Genomic DNA, 15,229 nt, shown 5'->3' with positions numbered 1-15,229 from the left:
ATTACAGGCGTGAGCCACCGCGCCCGGCCTCTTTTTTGTTTTTAAATGAAGAGAGACTTCATATGTCAAGGACAAGAAGAAAAAAAATCAGAGAGGAGAATCTTACTATGTTGCCCAGGCTGGTCTCAAACTGCTGTGCTCAAGCAGTCCTCCTGCCTCAGCTTCTCAGGTAGCTGGGACTACAGGTGTGCACCACCACACCTGACTGGGAATATTCTTTTAATGACTGAGTCTGTTTTCTTTTCTTTTCTTTTCTTTTTTTTTTGAGATGGAGTTTTGCTCTGTTGCCCAGGCTGGAGTACAGCGGCACAATCTTGGCTCACTGCAACCTCCGCCTCCGGGCTTCAAGTGATTCTCCTGCCTCAGCCTCCCGAGTAGCTGGGATTATGGGCATGCACCACCACGTCCAGCTAATTTTTGTATTTTTGATAGAGACAGGTTTCGCCACTTTGGTCAGGCTGTCTCATACTCCTGACCTCAGGTGATCCACCCAGCTCTGCCTCTTTCCAAAGTGCTGGGATTACAGACGTGAGCCACCACACCTGGCTGACTGAGTCCTTTTCATTCTTTAGATCTTAGTGTAAATGTCAGCTGACGACCCTATCTAAAATAGTTCTCTCCATCTCAGCACCTTATATGCTTTAGGATGTTTATTATAAGCCATTTTATTAAAAAAATTGGTTATTTATTTATTTTTTTTGAGACAGAGTCTCGCTCTGTCACCCAGGCTGGAGTGCAGTGGCGTGGTCTCAGCTCACTGCAAACTCTGCCTCCTGGGTTCACGCCATTCTCCTGCCTCAGCCTCCTGAGTAGCTGGGACTGCAGGCACCTGCCACCACACCTGGCTAATTTTTTGTATTTTAGTAGAGACGGGGTTTCACCGTGTTAGCCGGCATGGTCTCTATCTCCTGACCTTGTGATCCACCTGTGTCGGCCTCCTAGAGTGCTAGGATTATAGGTGAGTCACCGTGCCCAGCCAAAAAAATTTTTATTTATTTATATGTTTATTTTTTTGAGGCAGAGTGTCACTCTGTCACCCAGGCTGGAGTGCAGTGGCACAATCTCAGCTCGCTGCAGCCTCCATCTTCTGGGTTCAAGCGATTCTCCTGCCTCGGTCTCTTGAGTAGCCAGGATTACAGGTGCCTGCCACCACGCCCGGCTAATTTTTGTATTTTTCGTAGAGATGGGGTTTTACCATGTTGGCCAGGCTGGCCTCCAGCTTCTGACCTCGTGATCCGCCCACCTCAGCCTCCCAACGTGCTGGGATTGCAGGTGTGAGCCACTGCGCCTGGCCACAAGCCATTCTTCAACTCAACCTGTTTGTGGCCTGTCTCCACCCTAGAATGTGAATTCTGCCAGGGCAGGGACCATGCTTATGCCCTCTTTTCTCTGTTTAGTAGAGTGCCTGGCACATAGGTGTGGATGTTAAAGTATTTGTTAAATGCACATGTGTCTGATGACTGAACTTCTCTGCTCTGATGCATAGTTGGCTGAGGAAATACAGGAAACTGCTGGGCAGAGCTCCTATGGATTCAGGTTTTCACATCAAGCAGGGTCCATGGGGACACCTGTTCACTTGGTAAATCTCCTTCCTGGCTTGGTCAGCTCCCTTCCTGCTTTCTTGTGTCTGTTCTTCCAAACCTCTGCTGCTTAAAGTCCTCATTTTCTGGTTTCTAGTATTATCTTTTTCCTTCTTTCATTTTTCACACACTACCACGATGTTCTTTTTCTTTTTTGTTGTTTTTTGTTTTCGTTTTTTTTTTAAGATCGGGTCTTGCCCTGTTGCCCAGGCTAGAGTGCAGTGGTACAATCATGGCTCACTGCAGCCTTGACTTTCCAGGCTCGAGTGATCCTCCCATCTCCCAAGTAGCTGGGACTGCAGGCACGTGCCACTGCACCTGGCTAATTTTTTGTATTTTTGGTAGTGATGGGGTGTCACTGTGTTGCCCAGGCTGTTCTCAAACTCCCAGGTCAAGCGATCCACCTGCCTTGGCCTCCCAGAGTGCTGGGATTATAGGTGTGAGCCACTGCACTGGCTAGAATGTTCTTTTTCTAATACTGTCGTGATCCTATCCTCCTTTATCCATTTATTTATTCATGGTTGTTCATTGTGAATTGTGTGCCAAGAACCATGTTAAACTTTAAAAAAATAGTGCCAAGCAAAGCAAATGATAACCCTCACTATGCCAGGACTCCCACTGTCATGGGAAGACGGGCCCAAGAGAGTAACCACATGGAGGTATAATAAATATGCATTTGGTGCTTACTTGTGTTAAGCACCTGTTTTATGTGCTTTCCACATATGAATGCAAAGTCCTCACAAATACCCTGTTAGTAGAGGCAGTAGAGATGTGCCCTGAATGATAAGTGGTTAGTGGCAGATCAGAATCCATCCTCCACCGCTGCGGGTGACTTTGTGTAGTCAGAAACTGATGGCCGGGCATGGTGGCTCACGCCTGTAATCCTAGTACTTTGGGAGGCCAAGGCAGGTGGATCATTTGAGGTTAGGAGTTCGAGACCAGCCTGACCAACATGGCGAAAACCTGTTTCTACTAAAAATACAAAAAAAATTAGCCGGGTATGGTGGTGCACGCCTGTAGTCCCAGTTACTTGGTAGGCTGAGGCAGGAAAATTGCTTGAACCTGGGAGGCAGGGGTTGCAGTGAGCCGAGATCGTGCCACTGCACTCCAGCCTGGACAACAGAGCGAGACTCTGTCTCAAAAAAACAAACAAAAAACAGCAGAAACTTACGAGGGATTTGAAAGAAAATATATGGTCCTATGGAGAGTTTGGGAGACCTAGTTTCGGATGAAAGTAGTTGCTTAATTATGGTGAGCTAAAGAATGTTCCAGGTGGAGGAAACCTGGTGTTGGAAGGTTTGGAGTTTTTACAAAAATTAGCCAGGCGCCTATAAGTCCAGCTACTCAGGAAGCTTAGGCAGGGAGAATTACTTGAACCCAGGAGGGAGAGGTAGCAGTGAGCTGAGATTGCACCCCTGTATTCAGCTTGGGTGACAGAGTAAGACTCTGTCTCAAAAAACAAAACGAGACAAAAAGGAAGGTTCTGAGTTGGGAGTATAGAGCAGAGGAGGGCAGGCAGCTGGAGAGGGAGGCTGGCCAGCATGGAGGCCTCCCTCCAGCTCCATTTAGGATTTTGGGTTTTTCCTACCACTCTTACGAAAAACTCAAAATCCTAAACAGAGGCACTGAGCAGAGTGTGGAGAGTGGATGCGAGGGGAGCGAAGGGCAGGAGGAGCCCTGTCAGTGCAGAGGCAAAAGGGGAGGTTGTGGGGCCAAAATGGGGGTGACTGTGGAGAGGAATCCCTGGGTTTCTGGGCAGGTGGGCTGTGGGGTATCTGGAGTTCAGCGTGGATGCATTCAGTACGAATCTTGGTGAAGACATCCAAGTGGTGTTTGAAGGCGGCAGCTGGACATGTGGGTTTGGGCTCAGATGGCAGGTCCAACCTGCGGAGGTGAGAAGACAAATGAGGCCCCGTGTCCTGGGAGCGGGCAAGCTGGCCGGGCTGAGGGTCACTGGAGAGAAGGGCCACCTCTGCAGCTCGGCTTCCAGGCTGCCGTCTCCTCCATGTTCCCTTCCTTCTGGGCCAGCTCTTCAGGTCCTGACACCCCCAGGGTCCTCACACTCCGTAGATGCCATGCTGCTGTTTCCTCTCCCTTCCTCCCAGATCCGACAAACACGCTTTATCCTTCAAGAGCTAATGGAAGTGACTCCCCTTGGGGACGGCTTCCCAGCCTTTCCCCCTCTTCCTGCTACCATGGTGCCTGAAATCTTGCCTCTCCCCAGCACACCGCATGCTTTGGCCATGTTTAGATCATGCTCATTTTCCTGAAGAGGTGTGTCCAGTCTCTGCTAGCTGCCTTCATGTTCTCTTCATCTGTCTGGTGAGCCTCTGCGTTTTCCAGGCTTAGCTTTGACATTACCTACGCATGTGTTAGTCAGATATTTACTGGACCAGTGTCGGGCACTGAACAGAAGGCTGGAATTACACTAATGCTGCTCACAGTTCACTAAGGGACACGATCACACTAATGGAGCGGCATGGAGGCCCCCGGAATGCAGGGCTCTGAAAAAGAGTTTGCATGGGGACAGTTGGGGGTGGGCATTCCAGGCAGATGGAAATGCAAAATTGAAGGGCTGGAAAGATACACAGGGGCTTCAAAGTGTCGTTTGTGGCTGGGCGCGGTGGCGCATGCCTGTGATCCCCGTGCCTTGGGAGGCTGAGGCAGGAGGATCACTGGAGGCCAGGAGTTTGAGACCAGCCTGGGCAACAGAGACCTGTCTCTATAAAACTTTTTTTTTTTTTTTTTTTGAGACGGAGTCTCGCTCAAAGCCGCCATACTGGCCTTTTTTGTTTTGTTTAAGTGTCATTTGCTGAGAAGGAATACCAATGAGCCACAGCGTTGGGGATGATTTTGGGTTAAGTATGAAAGTAAAGTGTTTGGGGACATTTGAATGTACTCGCCCAGGCTGGAGTGCAGTGGCACGATCTCGGCTTACTGCAAGCTCTGCCTCCGGGGTTCACGCCAGTCTCCTGCCTCAGTCTCTCGAGTAGCTGGGACTACAGGCGCCCGCCACCACGCCTGGCTGATTTTTTGTATTTTTAGTAGAGATGGGGTTTCACCGTGTTAGCCAGGATGGTCTCGATCTCGTGACCTCATGATCCGCCCGCCTCAGCCTCCTAAAGTGCTGGGATTACAGGCTTGAGCCACCGCGCCCGCCTTTTGTTTTTTCTAAGTGTCATTTGCTGAGAAGGAATACAGATGAGCCAGCATTTGGGAGGATCCTGGGTTAAGTATGGAAGTGAAGTGTTTGGGGACATTTGAATGTACTCTGCAGCTGGCTGTGAATGCAGCCCCAGAGTTGAGGAGAGAGCTGGTCGGGATGGGTTTGGGGCTCGTTGGCTCATGGTTGGCAGCTTGGGCATGGGATGAAGGAATGTGCGTGGCGGGGGCTGCATGGGAAGAAGAGAGGCTGAGGGTGGAATGCCTGGGACACTGACATTTAAGGGGTGACAGAGGAGCTGGGGCTCCGGGAGGCTGAGGGGGGCAGAGGAAGGATGATGACTCACCCGTAACTGTTTCCTGAGTTCTCTGCTCAAAGGATGGAGACTTCAGCATTTTGTCTCTGCCTTTCCTACCCCTGAGGTTCCCTCTTCTTCTCTGTGTCAGGGGTCTTCCTGCTGGAGTCTGTCAGCTTATGGCGCCTTGTGGGGGGTGCCTTGTGGAGTGAGCTGCTGTGCTGCCCTGGTTGTCTGCAGACAGTGTGCCCTGGGGGCCTTCCACTTCCAAAACAGGTTTTTTTTTTGAGACGGAGTCTCGCTCTGTCACCCATGCTGGAGTGCTGTGGCCGGATTTCATCTCACTGGAAGCTCGGCCTCGCGGGTTCACGCCATTCTCCTGTCTCAGCCTCCCGTGTAGCTGGGACTACAGGCGCCGCCACGTCGCCCGGCTAGTTTTTTGTAGTTTTAGTAGAGATGGGGTTTCACCGTGTTAGCCAGGATGGTCTCGATCTCCTGACCTCGTGATCCACCCGTCTCGGCCTCCCAAAGTGCTGGGATTACAGGCTTGAGCCACCGCGCCTGGCCTCCAAAACAGGTTTTTGTTATAGGAAGTAGGGGAAACACAGAGACCTGTCTATCCACCCAAGTACCAGGGACAGCCGGGGAGTCCACAGCGGAGCTCGCGCTGCCTGTCTCAGGAGGTGCTGGGCACAGACCAGTGATGGGTGGGGCTGCCCTGGAAGAAGCAAGTGCAGACTGGGCCTTGGATTCCCCCGCCCTTCTGTTGTTTCTTGCAGCTGGATCAGATCTGCATTTCTTTTGACGAAGGCAAGACCACAATGAACTTCATTGAGGCAGCGTTGTTGATCCAGGGCTCTGCCTGCGTCTACAGTAAGAAGGTGGGCCCTGCTTGACGCTGGTCTTGGCATTTCGGTGGCCAGTGGGACCGCAGTCAGTTCTGCTGGGGCAGGCGCAGTGGTCATCCCATCTGTGACCTACCTCCCTCTCTCTTCAGGTCTCAGCCACTTCCTCAGCACCTTCCAACACCAAGAACTATTTTTAATTTTAAATCGCACAGCCAGGCAGGGAGGGTCTTGTGTGCTGTTGGGCTGTGTTGTCTTGGGGGAATGACACCTGCTGTGTGCACTTGGGCACAGTCCAGGGTGCCACATGCACCCACCTTACCCTTCCCCATCCTCTACTTGTGGGTGCTTCATTGTCAGCACCTCGAAAATCCACAGCCACCACCCTCACGGTTCTGTGGAGGAGGAGGACAGGAAGTGGGTGAAGGACGCTGTCCTGCAGGCCTCGTGGCGGCTGGAGCTGGGACAGGGCAGGGCCAGGACATGAGGAGGAGGGACTGGGGTGATGCTGGCAGGAGCACATGGGCGGAGGAGCAGCAGGGCTACGGGCCATCGGCAGAGTGGGTGCCAAGCACGAGGGGCCTGGCCACCAAGGGCTGTGTGAGGCACACTGTGGACCCCACACTGCCGTCAAGGTCACCCGTTGAGAAGGCCATGCTTGGAACACAGCGTGTTCGTGGAACACAGGCGGCTGCGTGGAACACAGCAGGCAGGGGAGAGATGTGGGTGGCCTCAGCTGGTAAAGTAATTCTCATGAGATTCGTGGTTTGATTTGAGAATTATTTTTGGAACCAACATTGGTGTTTTCTTGTACTGGAGGTTTGGTGATAGTGGCCAGGCCTCGTGGAGGGCACCGCTGGGAAGGCCTTGAGGGTGGGCCCCTCCTTTCTGGGTCCTCACTGCCCGCATCTGGTCACCAGGTGGAATACCTCTACTCACTCGTCTACCAGGCCCTTGATTTCATCTCTGGAAAGAGGTGAGTTCTGGAGCCACTCACTGTGCTGCCCTGCGTGTGGCCAGGGAGGCCTCCGCAGCTTCTGGGATGCCCATGGGATACGCTTCTCTCTCAGGCGGGCCAAGCAGCTCTCTTCGGTGCAGGAGGACAGGGCCAATGGGGATGCCAGCTCTGGGGCCCCCCAGGAGGCAGGGAATGAGGTGAGTTTCTTGGGCATGTGGCCCCCGCCCACGGGGTGTTTGCTTGGGCTTGGCCCCCATGAGCTCTGTCTCCCTCCAGTTCCTGTCGCTGGATGACTTCCCTGACTCCCGGACTAACGTGGATCTCAAGAACAATCAGGCGCCCAGTGTGAGTCCTGGCCTGGCCCCTCTTAGGTTGGGGTGAGGTCAGCACTTTCCCTGGGGCTGTGTTGAGCTGATAGGGTGTGGGAAGGTGTCACTACCCTGTGTGGGTTCTGTTCTCCACTGGAGTGGAAGGATGCCTGGCTCACCCACCCTTGGCCTCCATGCAGGAGGTCCTCATCATCCCCCTCCTGCCCATGGCCCTGGTGGCCCCTGATGAAATGGAGAAGAACAGCAATCCCCTGTACAGGTAGGGATCTGAGCCTAGCGACGGAGAGGGAGGCCTGCCTGGGAAGGGTCTCTACAGCAGGCGTGTTTTCGCCAGCACAGCCGTCAGGGTGAGGTCCTGGCCAGCCGGAAGGATTTCAGGATGAACACGTGTGTTCCCCACCCCAGAGGGGCTTTCATGTTGGAGCCAGAGGGCATGTCCCCCATGGAGCCAGCAGGCGTTTCCGTGCCAAGGACCCAGAAGGGTGAGGGCTTGGATGCAGGGGGCTTGGTGGGAAGCAAGGAAGGGAGGGTCTTCTGGGTGGACTCTTGTGGGGTGCCCTGTGCTTGCCACCTCTGGTCTTGGGAGCTTCCTCTCTCTGGGTGCCCGCTCCAGTCTAGACAGGTTGGCTGGTGCTCATCCCACCCGTCTGCTGTGCCTTGATTACAAGTTAACATGGTCTCAGTGCCAGGGACCTGGTGCCTGGCTCAGAGCCCTGCTGTCTTCCCCCAGCCGAAGGCCTGGAGTCTGCTGGACTCTGCCCTTCTGCTGGCCCCTTGGAGGGGCTTGTTGAACACCGGGCAGGGACCATCTTGAGAGCGGCTGGGCTGACCTTGTCCAATTCCTGTCTCCCAGACGCAGGGAGGACTGAGGAGCAGCCAATGGAAGTTTCTGTGTGCAGGAGCCCTGTGCCAGCACTCGGCTTCTCCCAGGACCCAGGTGAGAAGAAAGCTCCCTGGTGGGACTGGCGTGGCAGCCAAAGAGGGGACCAGGGAGGCAGCTCTCAGTGGACAGGGGTCCAAGGGGCTGCTGTCAGCTGCCAGCCTCACACCCCTTCCATGGCCCACGGGAATGAGGCCTCGCCCTGGGGAAGCAGCCACAGCCCCTGGCCTTACCTGAGCCTCAGCCCATCTTGGTTCACTGACTGCTCTCTGCCCTCCTGGGTCTCCTCTCGGGGCAGATGTGGATGGCTGCATTTAAAGAGGAACATTTGCCAAGAGATAAAATGAATCAAACAGAGCACAGCACACTAGCATGACGAGGAGGGTGCGAGGCACCCGCTGAATCCTCTGGGTTCCGTGACTAAGCTGAGGGAGGAAGTAGCCGTCAGGGTCCCTTTGGTGCCGTCTGGTCTCGACACTCCTTGGAGCTGATCACTCTCTTGCTCCCTGCCCAGGCACCTCTCCAGAAGGCCCGACGCCCCTGGGCGGGGGTGAGGACGAGGATGCAGAGGAGGCAGTAGACCTTCCTGAGGCCTCGGCCCCCAAGGCCGCTCTGGAGCCCGAGGAGCCCAGGAGCCCGCAGCAGGTGGGACCCACATGGAGGCCGGCAGAGCCTGAGCTGTGAACTGGGCAACCCTGGCTCTGGGGCTGAGTCAGCTTGCACAAGGAGGGCAGTGCTATGGCCTTGGCCCCAGGCCATTGGTCTGGGGCAGAAGCCCATCCGTCCTGCCGCCCGTCCTGCAGTCCTTTGGAACGGCAGCTTCCGTGTTCCTCCCCTCTCTGGACAGAACTGATGATCTTCAGAGTAGTGGGCTGGCGTCCAAGGGTTTGAGCCCTGCCGAGCTCACAGCTACCTGGGACGGCCGCTGATCGCTGAGGCGCCTCTTCTGCAGTTGGGCTGGTAGGAGGGGGTGTCTGGAGGCCATTGCTGCCTCCCTCAACCCCCAGGGTCAACTATACCCAGCCTAGAGCCAAGAAACCCTTTTTATTTATTAAAACAGAAAATCAACCCGATGCATACAGAGGGAATGTTAATGTTTTTCACTCTGGTTGGTCGATGACGTGGATATTTGTTATATTCTATTCGTTTTTCCTAGTTTTGAGGAAGAGTACCCCGTGACCACTGTTTGTGTTTTTTTTTTTTTTTTTTTTCTTGAGACGGAGTCTCGCTCTATCGCCCAGGCTGGAGTTCCGTGGCGCAATCTTGGCTCACTACAAGCTCTACCTCCTGGGTTCACGCCATTCCTGCCTCAGCCTCCCGAGTAGCTGGGACTACAGTCGCCTGCCACCATGCCCGGCTAATTTTTTGTATTTTTAGTAAAAACGGGGTTTCACCGTGTTAGCCAGGATGGTCTCCATCTCCTGACCTCGTGATCCACCTGCCTTGGCCTCCCAAAGTGCTGGGATTACAGGCGTGACCCACCGTGCCTGGCCCACTGTTTGTGTTTTAAAGGTTTTCTTGGGGTTTTTGTTTTAATTCCCCCAGAGAGTACTAGCAGGGTTTTTTTTGGTTCATTTGTTTTTGAGACAGAGTCTTGCTCTGTTGCCCAGGGTAGAGTGCAGTGGCCTGATCTTGGCTCACTGCAGCCTTGACCCTCTCTAGGCTCAGGTGATCCTTCCACCTCAGCCTCCCGAGTAGCTGGGACTACAGGCGCGTGCCACCACGCCCAGCTAATTTTTGTATTTTTTGTAGAGACGGGGTCTCACTACGTTGCCCAGGCTGGTCTGGAATTCCTTTCTCAAACGATCTGCCTGCCTTGGCCTCCCAGGGCACTGGGATTACAGGTGTGAGCCACTGTGTCTGGCCCCTGTAGGGTTTTTCTTTCTTTTTTTTTTTTTTTTAAGACAGTCTTGTTCTTTTGCCCAGGCTGGAGTGCAGTGGCGTGATCTCGGCTCACTGCAACCTCTGCCTCCTGGGTTCAAGCGATTCTCCTGCCTCAGCCTCCTGAGTAGGTGGGATTACAAGTGTGCGCCACCACGCCCTGCTAATGTTTTTTGTATTTTTAGTAGAGGCGGAGTTTCACTGTGTTGGCCAGGCTGGTCTCAAACTCTTGACCTCAGGTGATCTGCCCACCTTGGCCTCCCAAAGCGCTTGGATTACAGGCATGAGCCACCGTGCCCGGCCCTTGTAGACCCAAGGTAGAGTTCCTGGGGTACCCAGAGCCTTGAGTGGAGAAAGGGGAGAAGTGGAGACCCTGTGACTGTGTTTGCAGAGTGCTGCCCTGCCCAGGAGGTACATGCTGCGGGAGCGAGAGGGGGCCCCAGAACCTGCATCCTGCGTGAAGGTAGGAGCGTTGGGGCCCTGACCCTGGCAGGGAGGGACGGGCAGATTCGAGGACTGGCTGCCTGCCCATCATGCTCTTGCTCCTGCAGTGTTCTCAGCCTGTGGCCCTTTGCACTTGCTCTCTTAAAGACCCTCTCATGGGACTCTGGGTCCCCACCCTCCCTCGAGTGTTCCCCTCTGTGATCCAGGATTTGAGTGTGGTCGGCTCTGTCCCAGGCTGTCACTGCACTTGTTGCCTGGGCTTTGGGAGGGCGGCTGTGCACCCCCTACTCCTCCTTTGGGAGAGCGGCTATGCACCCCCTACTTCTCCTTTGGGAGGGCGGCTGTGCACCCTCTACTCCTTTGGGAGGGCGGCTGTGCAGCCCCTACTCCTCCAGCGCCGCCTTGTGCTCTGTGCCCAGGAGACTCCAGACCCCTGGCAGAGCCTGGACCCCTTTGACTCCCTGGAGTCTAAGCCCTTCAAGAAAGGTAATTGGGTGGAAGATACCTCCACTCAGGTACCCCTGGCTGGGGCATGCAGTAGGGGGTGGGAGAGGGCTTTGCACCCTGATTGCCCAGCAGCTCTGAGACAGTCCCTGCTTGCCCCTAGGTAGGCCTTACTCTGTGCCCCCCTGTGTGGAGGCGGCTCCGGGACAGAAGCGTAAGAGGAAGGGTGCTGCCAAGCTGCAGGACTTCCACCAGTGGTACCTGGCTGCCTGTGAGTGGGTGTGCTGCGCACTCCGGACCCCTGGGAGCTGGCGGCTGGGCCAGGGCCGGTGGAGGAGGATCAACGCCCTTTCCCCAATGCTGTGGGCAACTCTTGGCCTGGTTGGTACTGACCATGTTCTCTCACAGATGCTGACCATGCTGACAGCCGGAGGCCTCGGCGAAAGGGTCCGTCCTTTGCAGGTGAGGCTGGAGTCCTCAGGGAAGACAGTTTTACTCCCCTTCCCCTACCTCTACCCCCACCTGGTGTCACCAAAGCCTTGGGTGGACGGGCACGGGGCCTGGGAAAGACGAGGGAACCTTCACAAGGTCTTTGTCTGCAGACATGGAGGTCCTGTACTGGACACACGTGAAGGAGCAGTTGGAAACTCTCCGGAAGCTGCAGAGGAGGGAGGCAAGTCCCAACTGATCAGCTGTGATCTAGGACCCTGTGGTGGCCCTGATGGGAGATGACAGAGCGCCTCACAGATGCTGTCTCTGGACAGGTGGCTGAGCAGTGGCTGCCGAGGGCCGAGGAGGGGCTGTGGCCTGCCGAGGAGGACCACCTGGAGGATTCTCTGGAAGACCTGGGGGCAGCAGGTGGGTGCCTGCCGGTGGGGGTGGGGCAGGGCTCAGCACCTGCTGCCAGCTGACTAGCTGCCTCTGTGCTGTTCACTCTCCCACCTCCCAGCAGATGACTTTCTGGAGCCTGAGGAGTATGTGGAGCCTGAGGGAGCAGACCCCAGGGAAACTGCTGACCTTGGTAGGTGGGCAGCGGGCTAGGAGTGCTGAGGGGCCACTGGAGCTGGGGGCAGGGGAGAGAGTGGCCCCTCAGCTGCCCAGCTCACAGCTACCCCTTCCCAGACACAGTGCCGGTGTCCCTGAGCTACGAGGAGCTGGTTCGAAGGAATGTGGTAGGCCTGGGTTAGAGAGGGATGGGGAGGGGAGGGGGATAGGTGAGAGGCGCCCAGGCCCTGCTTGGGAGGCAGTACCTCCTGCTGATCCTCTCCTAGGAGCTCTTCATCGCCACCTCCCAGAAGTTTGTCCAGGAGACAGAGCTGAGCCAGCGCATCAGGGACTGGGAGGACACAGTGCAGCCTCTGCTCCAGGAGCAGGTGAGGCAGGGTTGCTGGGAACCAGAGCTGTCTGCTGCAGGCCTGTCCCGGGCCTTGCCTCTTTCCACAGCCAACATGCCCTCCCCTGTGCAGGAGCAGCATGTACCCTTTGACATCCACACCTATGGGGACCAGGTGGTCTCACGGTTCCCCCAGCTCAATGAGTGGTGTCCCTTTGCGGAGCTGGTGGCTGGCCAGCCAGCCTTCGAGGTGTGTCGTTCCATGCTGGCCTCCCTGCAGCTGGTGAGTAGCCTGGGATGCGTGGGAGGGGGAGACAGTTCCCAGACCCTGCTGATGCCCCACCCCTGCAGGCCAACGACTACACAGTGGAGATCACCCAGCAGCCTGGGCTGGAGACGGCTGTGGACACCATGTCCCTGAGACTTCTCACACACCAGCGAGCCCACAAGCGCTTCCAGACCTACACTGCCCCCTCCATGGCCCAGCCCTGAGTGGGGAGCATCAAGGCAGGGGTGGGGGATGTGTACTGAGGAGCCGTGCATCTGCTCCTGACTGGCCCAGCCTAATAAAGCAGTGTTGCCATCTCATCTTCCCCCAAAAACCCTTTTACGTACACCTGCCCTGCGCAGAGAAGAGGGCTGCCTGACCTCCATGGGCTGCTGGTACAGATCACACACGCACAGATTAAACGCACCCTGTTTAATGATGGGGCCCAGGCTGCAGCGGGTCAAGACAGGACACTGCGGAAAGTCGCCATGTGCCGCCGCACACTGTCTGAGATCTGCTCAGCTGACCTGCTCCGGCCGTAGTAATCGGTGAAGAGGCCGTCAGGATTGAGCAGGTAGATGGTAATGGAGTGGTCCACAATGTAGTCCTGGTCCTCATCCTTGGGGCCGGCACTGTAGTACACACGGTAACTATGAGTAGCCTGGGCAATCTGTTCGGTGGAGCCGGTCAGACCCAGCAGTCTTGGGTGGAAGTCCTGGACATAGCGGGCCATGGCTTCAACGTCATCCCGCTCAGGGTCCACAGTAATGAAGACGGGCTGCACTGGAGGCAAACCAGGCTCTGCTTCCAGCTGCTGCACCACCTGCACCAGCTTCTCCAGCTCGTCTGGGCAGATGTCAGGGCAGTGAGTGAAGCCAAAGTACATCAGCACCCACTGGCCCCGGAAGTCAGCCTTGCAGCGAGCCTGGCCTTTGTGGTCCAGCAGGTGGAAGTCGCCCTGGCCCACAGCTGCCTGGCGCAGGGCTTCTATTCGCTTTTGCTGCTGCAGCCTCTCTTTGTCAGCCCTCAGGGCCAGCCAGGCCCCACCAAGTCCAGCTCCAAACAGGGCTGTGATCAACAGCCTGGTTCGAAGCCCAGGGCCCTGAGGCTGGCCCTGCCTACCTGTCTCTGCAGGGCCCTGCCTTGACAAAAACCAGGACCTCAGATGCAGGGCCCGGCCTCCCAGGGTCCCAGGGAGGACTGGGGGCTTGAGGTGAGAGAGCCTGTGCCAAGCCGTGGGGCTCCGAGTCAGCAGCAGCATGGATCTGATGCGCCTGGAAACAAGCACAGGTGTCAGGAGCCAGAAGGGAACGCCCAGGACGGTGCCTGGGCTGCCCCTGCGACTCTGGAGAGACCAGTCACCCATCCGAAGGACCCAGCCCACGTTCAGGCTTAACAGGCGTTTGTAACTGCTCACCTGAGCTCAGAACACCTCCACCAAACATCCACATCTGTCACTCCTGTCCTCCACCTGGGATCACCAGCCTGTGACCACACCTTGCCCTGCACCTCAGCAAGATGAACCTCTTGCTGACTGAAAGCATTCCAAGTGCATGCCTTGCCTGAACTCCTAACCACGTTATCTATTTGCAATAAACTCATTTCTTAAAAGGAGGTGGGTAACTCTGGCTTGCAGTCCCTAGAGTAACCGATTCCTCCAGCACTTTCTTGTCACCCGGGCCACTTCAACCAACCGTGGCCTTCCTCCACACTCCAAGCAGAAAACCTGCACTACCTACCCCTGGAGCTCGGACTCTGCATGCCTGCCGTATTCAACCTTTCCTGGCAGAGACGCACGACACTTCCACCCGCCACAAAACCCCACCCTCCTCACATCCAGGCTTCCCAGCAGCTCCTCCGGGCTCACAGCCTTTGCGTTGGTGACCTTTGCGCCTTTCCCACGGGTCCCCCCGGAAAGTGTGCTAGGTGGAGGTCTCAGGACTCCTCGTCACTGCCCCCGCTCCTGCTGAGGGCACCCTCCCGAGGACTCACTGCACCCCCCGCCCGGGCGGTTCTGGGCTTGTCCCCTCCCCACCAAGGCCAGAGCCCTCGTGGCTAGAAAGGTCCCAGGACCACATAAAGAGCCGCGCGAGCGCGTTAGAACTGTGCTCGGCCGCACCGAGAACACCGGTGCTTGCTGGGAGCCTCTCCCGGGCGCCCCAGCCTCGCTCCTCCCTCCAGCGCGCCCTCGGGGGTGCCCCCCGCCAGCCCCGCGCAGTAGCCGGAGCTGGGAAACTACCCCGGAGTCCAGCGAGTGCCCAGGGCTACCTCCTTCCCTCCCGACCCCGGCGTCCGCACCTCGCGGCGGGGCCGCGCGTCAGTGGACCAGTCCCCCGAGAGGCAGCGCGACCTCCAGCTCCCTGCGCTCCGCCCCGCGGGCTCCTCACGGGCTCAGGTATCGTGGGCACCACACGCTCGCAGCCACGGCGCAGGCGTTCCCCGGAGGTGCGCATGCGCAGACGGGCGCGGCCGCTGACAAGCTCTCGGCGCTTCCGCGGAAGGCGGAACCCACCGCAGGTCACGTGTTCGCCGAGATGGCCCCGCCCCCGCGGCCCCAGATCCCGTCGCTCCCGCCCCGGCGAGCCAAGCACCGACAAAGTTTTGCTGCAAAGGAGCTTTATTGCTGCGGCGGCAGAACGAGCTCGGCGAAGGGCGAGGGGGGCGCGAAGGGCGCGCGGTCCGACAGTACGAGCGCCTCCTGCAGGGCGCGGCGCTGCGGGCCGCTGAGCGCGGGGCCGTCCCGGTGCACGCGGAGCCAGGGCGTCCCTGCGGAGCGAGGGGCTGTCAGAGGCCGCGCGGCCGGAGCGGG

The 15,229-nt window shown here is 56.9% G+C and overlaps 3 protein-coding genes across 5 annotated transcripts in view; 1 reads left to right on the top strand and 2 right to left on the bottom strand.

Annotated features, from left to right (window-relative positions):
• The first annotated feature begins 5,817 nt into the window (after positions 1–5,817).
• Positions 5,818–14,034, top strand: NCAPH2 (non-SMC condensin II complex subunit H2). 2 transcript variants are annotated; one of them, XM_017888100.1, is made up of 19 exons: positions 5,818–5,919; positions 6,804–6,859; positions 6,954–7,038; positions 7,118–7,186; positions 7,350–7,429; positions 7,510–7,652; positions 8,024–8,107; positions 8,565–8,695; positions 10,323–10,394; positions 10,795–10,861; positions 10,983–11,090; positions 11,228–11,281; positions 11,422–11,492; positions 11,584–11,677; positions 11,772–11,840; positions 11,942–11,991; positions 12,091–12,192; positions 12,286–12,435; positions 12,504–14,034. In XM_017888100.1, exons 1-19 carry the CDS (start codon positions 5,860–5,862, stop codon positions 12,642–12,644), a joined length of 1,686 nt encoding a protein of 561 aa, XP_017743589.1. In that variant the 5' UTR covers positions 5,818–5,859; the 3' UTR covers positions 12,645–14,034. The 2 variants fall into 2 exon arrangements, with proteins under 2 accessions (XP_017743589.1, XP_017743588.1); XM_017888099.1 differs by having other exon boundaries at positions 11,769–11,840.
• SCO2 (synthesis of cytochrome C oxidase 2) lies at positions 12,838–14,967 on the bottom strand. Its single transcript, XM_017888101.1, has 2 exons — positions 14,719–14,967; positions 12,838–13,694 (listed from the first exon to the last, which is right to left on the bottom strand). Exons 1-2 carry the CDS (start codon positions 14,871–14,873, stop codon positions 12,881–12,883), a joined length of 969 nt encoding a protein of 322 aa, XP_017743590.1. The 5' UTR covers positions 14,874–14,967; the 3' UTR covers positions 12,838–12,880.
• Positions 14,968–15,023: 56 nt separating this feature from the next.
• Positions 15,024–15,229, bottom strand: part of TYMP (thymidine phosphorylase) — a 4,795-nt gene continuing 4,589 nt past the window's right edge. For both annotated transcript variants that reach the window (XM_017888098.1, XM_017888097.1), the window contains exon 10: positions 15,024–15,186. In XM_017888098.1, coding sequence (XP_017743587.1) covers positions 15,038–15,186 — 149 coding nt within the window. In that variant the 3' untranslated portion in view covers positions 15,024–15,037. The remainder of the gene's footprint in view (positions 15,187–15,229) is intronic.

The sequence above is a fragment of the Rhinopithecus bieti genome, unplaced genomic scaffold (genome assembly GCF_001698545.2).
Source record: "Rhinopithecus bieti isolate Rb0 unplaced genomic scaffold, ASM169854v2 scaffold_17174, whole genome shotgun sequence".
In the NCBI taxonomy this organism is placed as follows: Eukaryota; Metazoa; Chordata; class Mammalia; order Primates; family Cercopithecidae; genus Rhinopithecus; species Rhinopithecus bieti.
The sequence above is the reverse complement of the archived record's forward strand: the minus strand, read 5'-3'. Positions and strand labels throughout refer to the sequence as shown.

What these genes read in the sequence shown, in the direction of transcription:
- NCAPH2 (XM_017888099.1), top strand. Translation starts at nt 5,860, where the DNA reads ATGAACTTCATTGAGGCAGCGTTGTTGATCCAGGGCTCTGCCTGCGTC. An exon ending in GGAAGCTGCAGAGGAGGGAG is followed by an intron (nt 11,493 to 11,583) that starts GCAAGTCCCAAC and finishes GTCTCTGGACAG; the next exon opens with GTGGCTGAGCAGTGGCTGCC. An exon ending in GGAAGACCTGGGGGCAGCAG is followed by an intron (nt 11,678 to 11,768) that starts GTGGGTGCCTGC and finishes CCCACCTCCCAG; the next exon opens with CAGATGACTTTCTGGAGCCT.
- SCO2 (XM_017888101.1), bottom strand. Translation starts at nt 14,873, where the DNA reads ATGCGCACCTCCGGGGAACGCCTGCGCCGTGGCTGCGAGCGTGTGGTG. An exon ending in ACGCGCGGCCCCGCCGCGAG is followed by an intron (nt 13,695 to 14,718) that starts GTGCGGACGCCG and finishes GCTTGTTTCCAG; the next exon opens with GCGCATCAGATCCATGCTGC.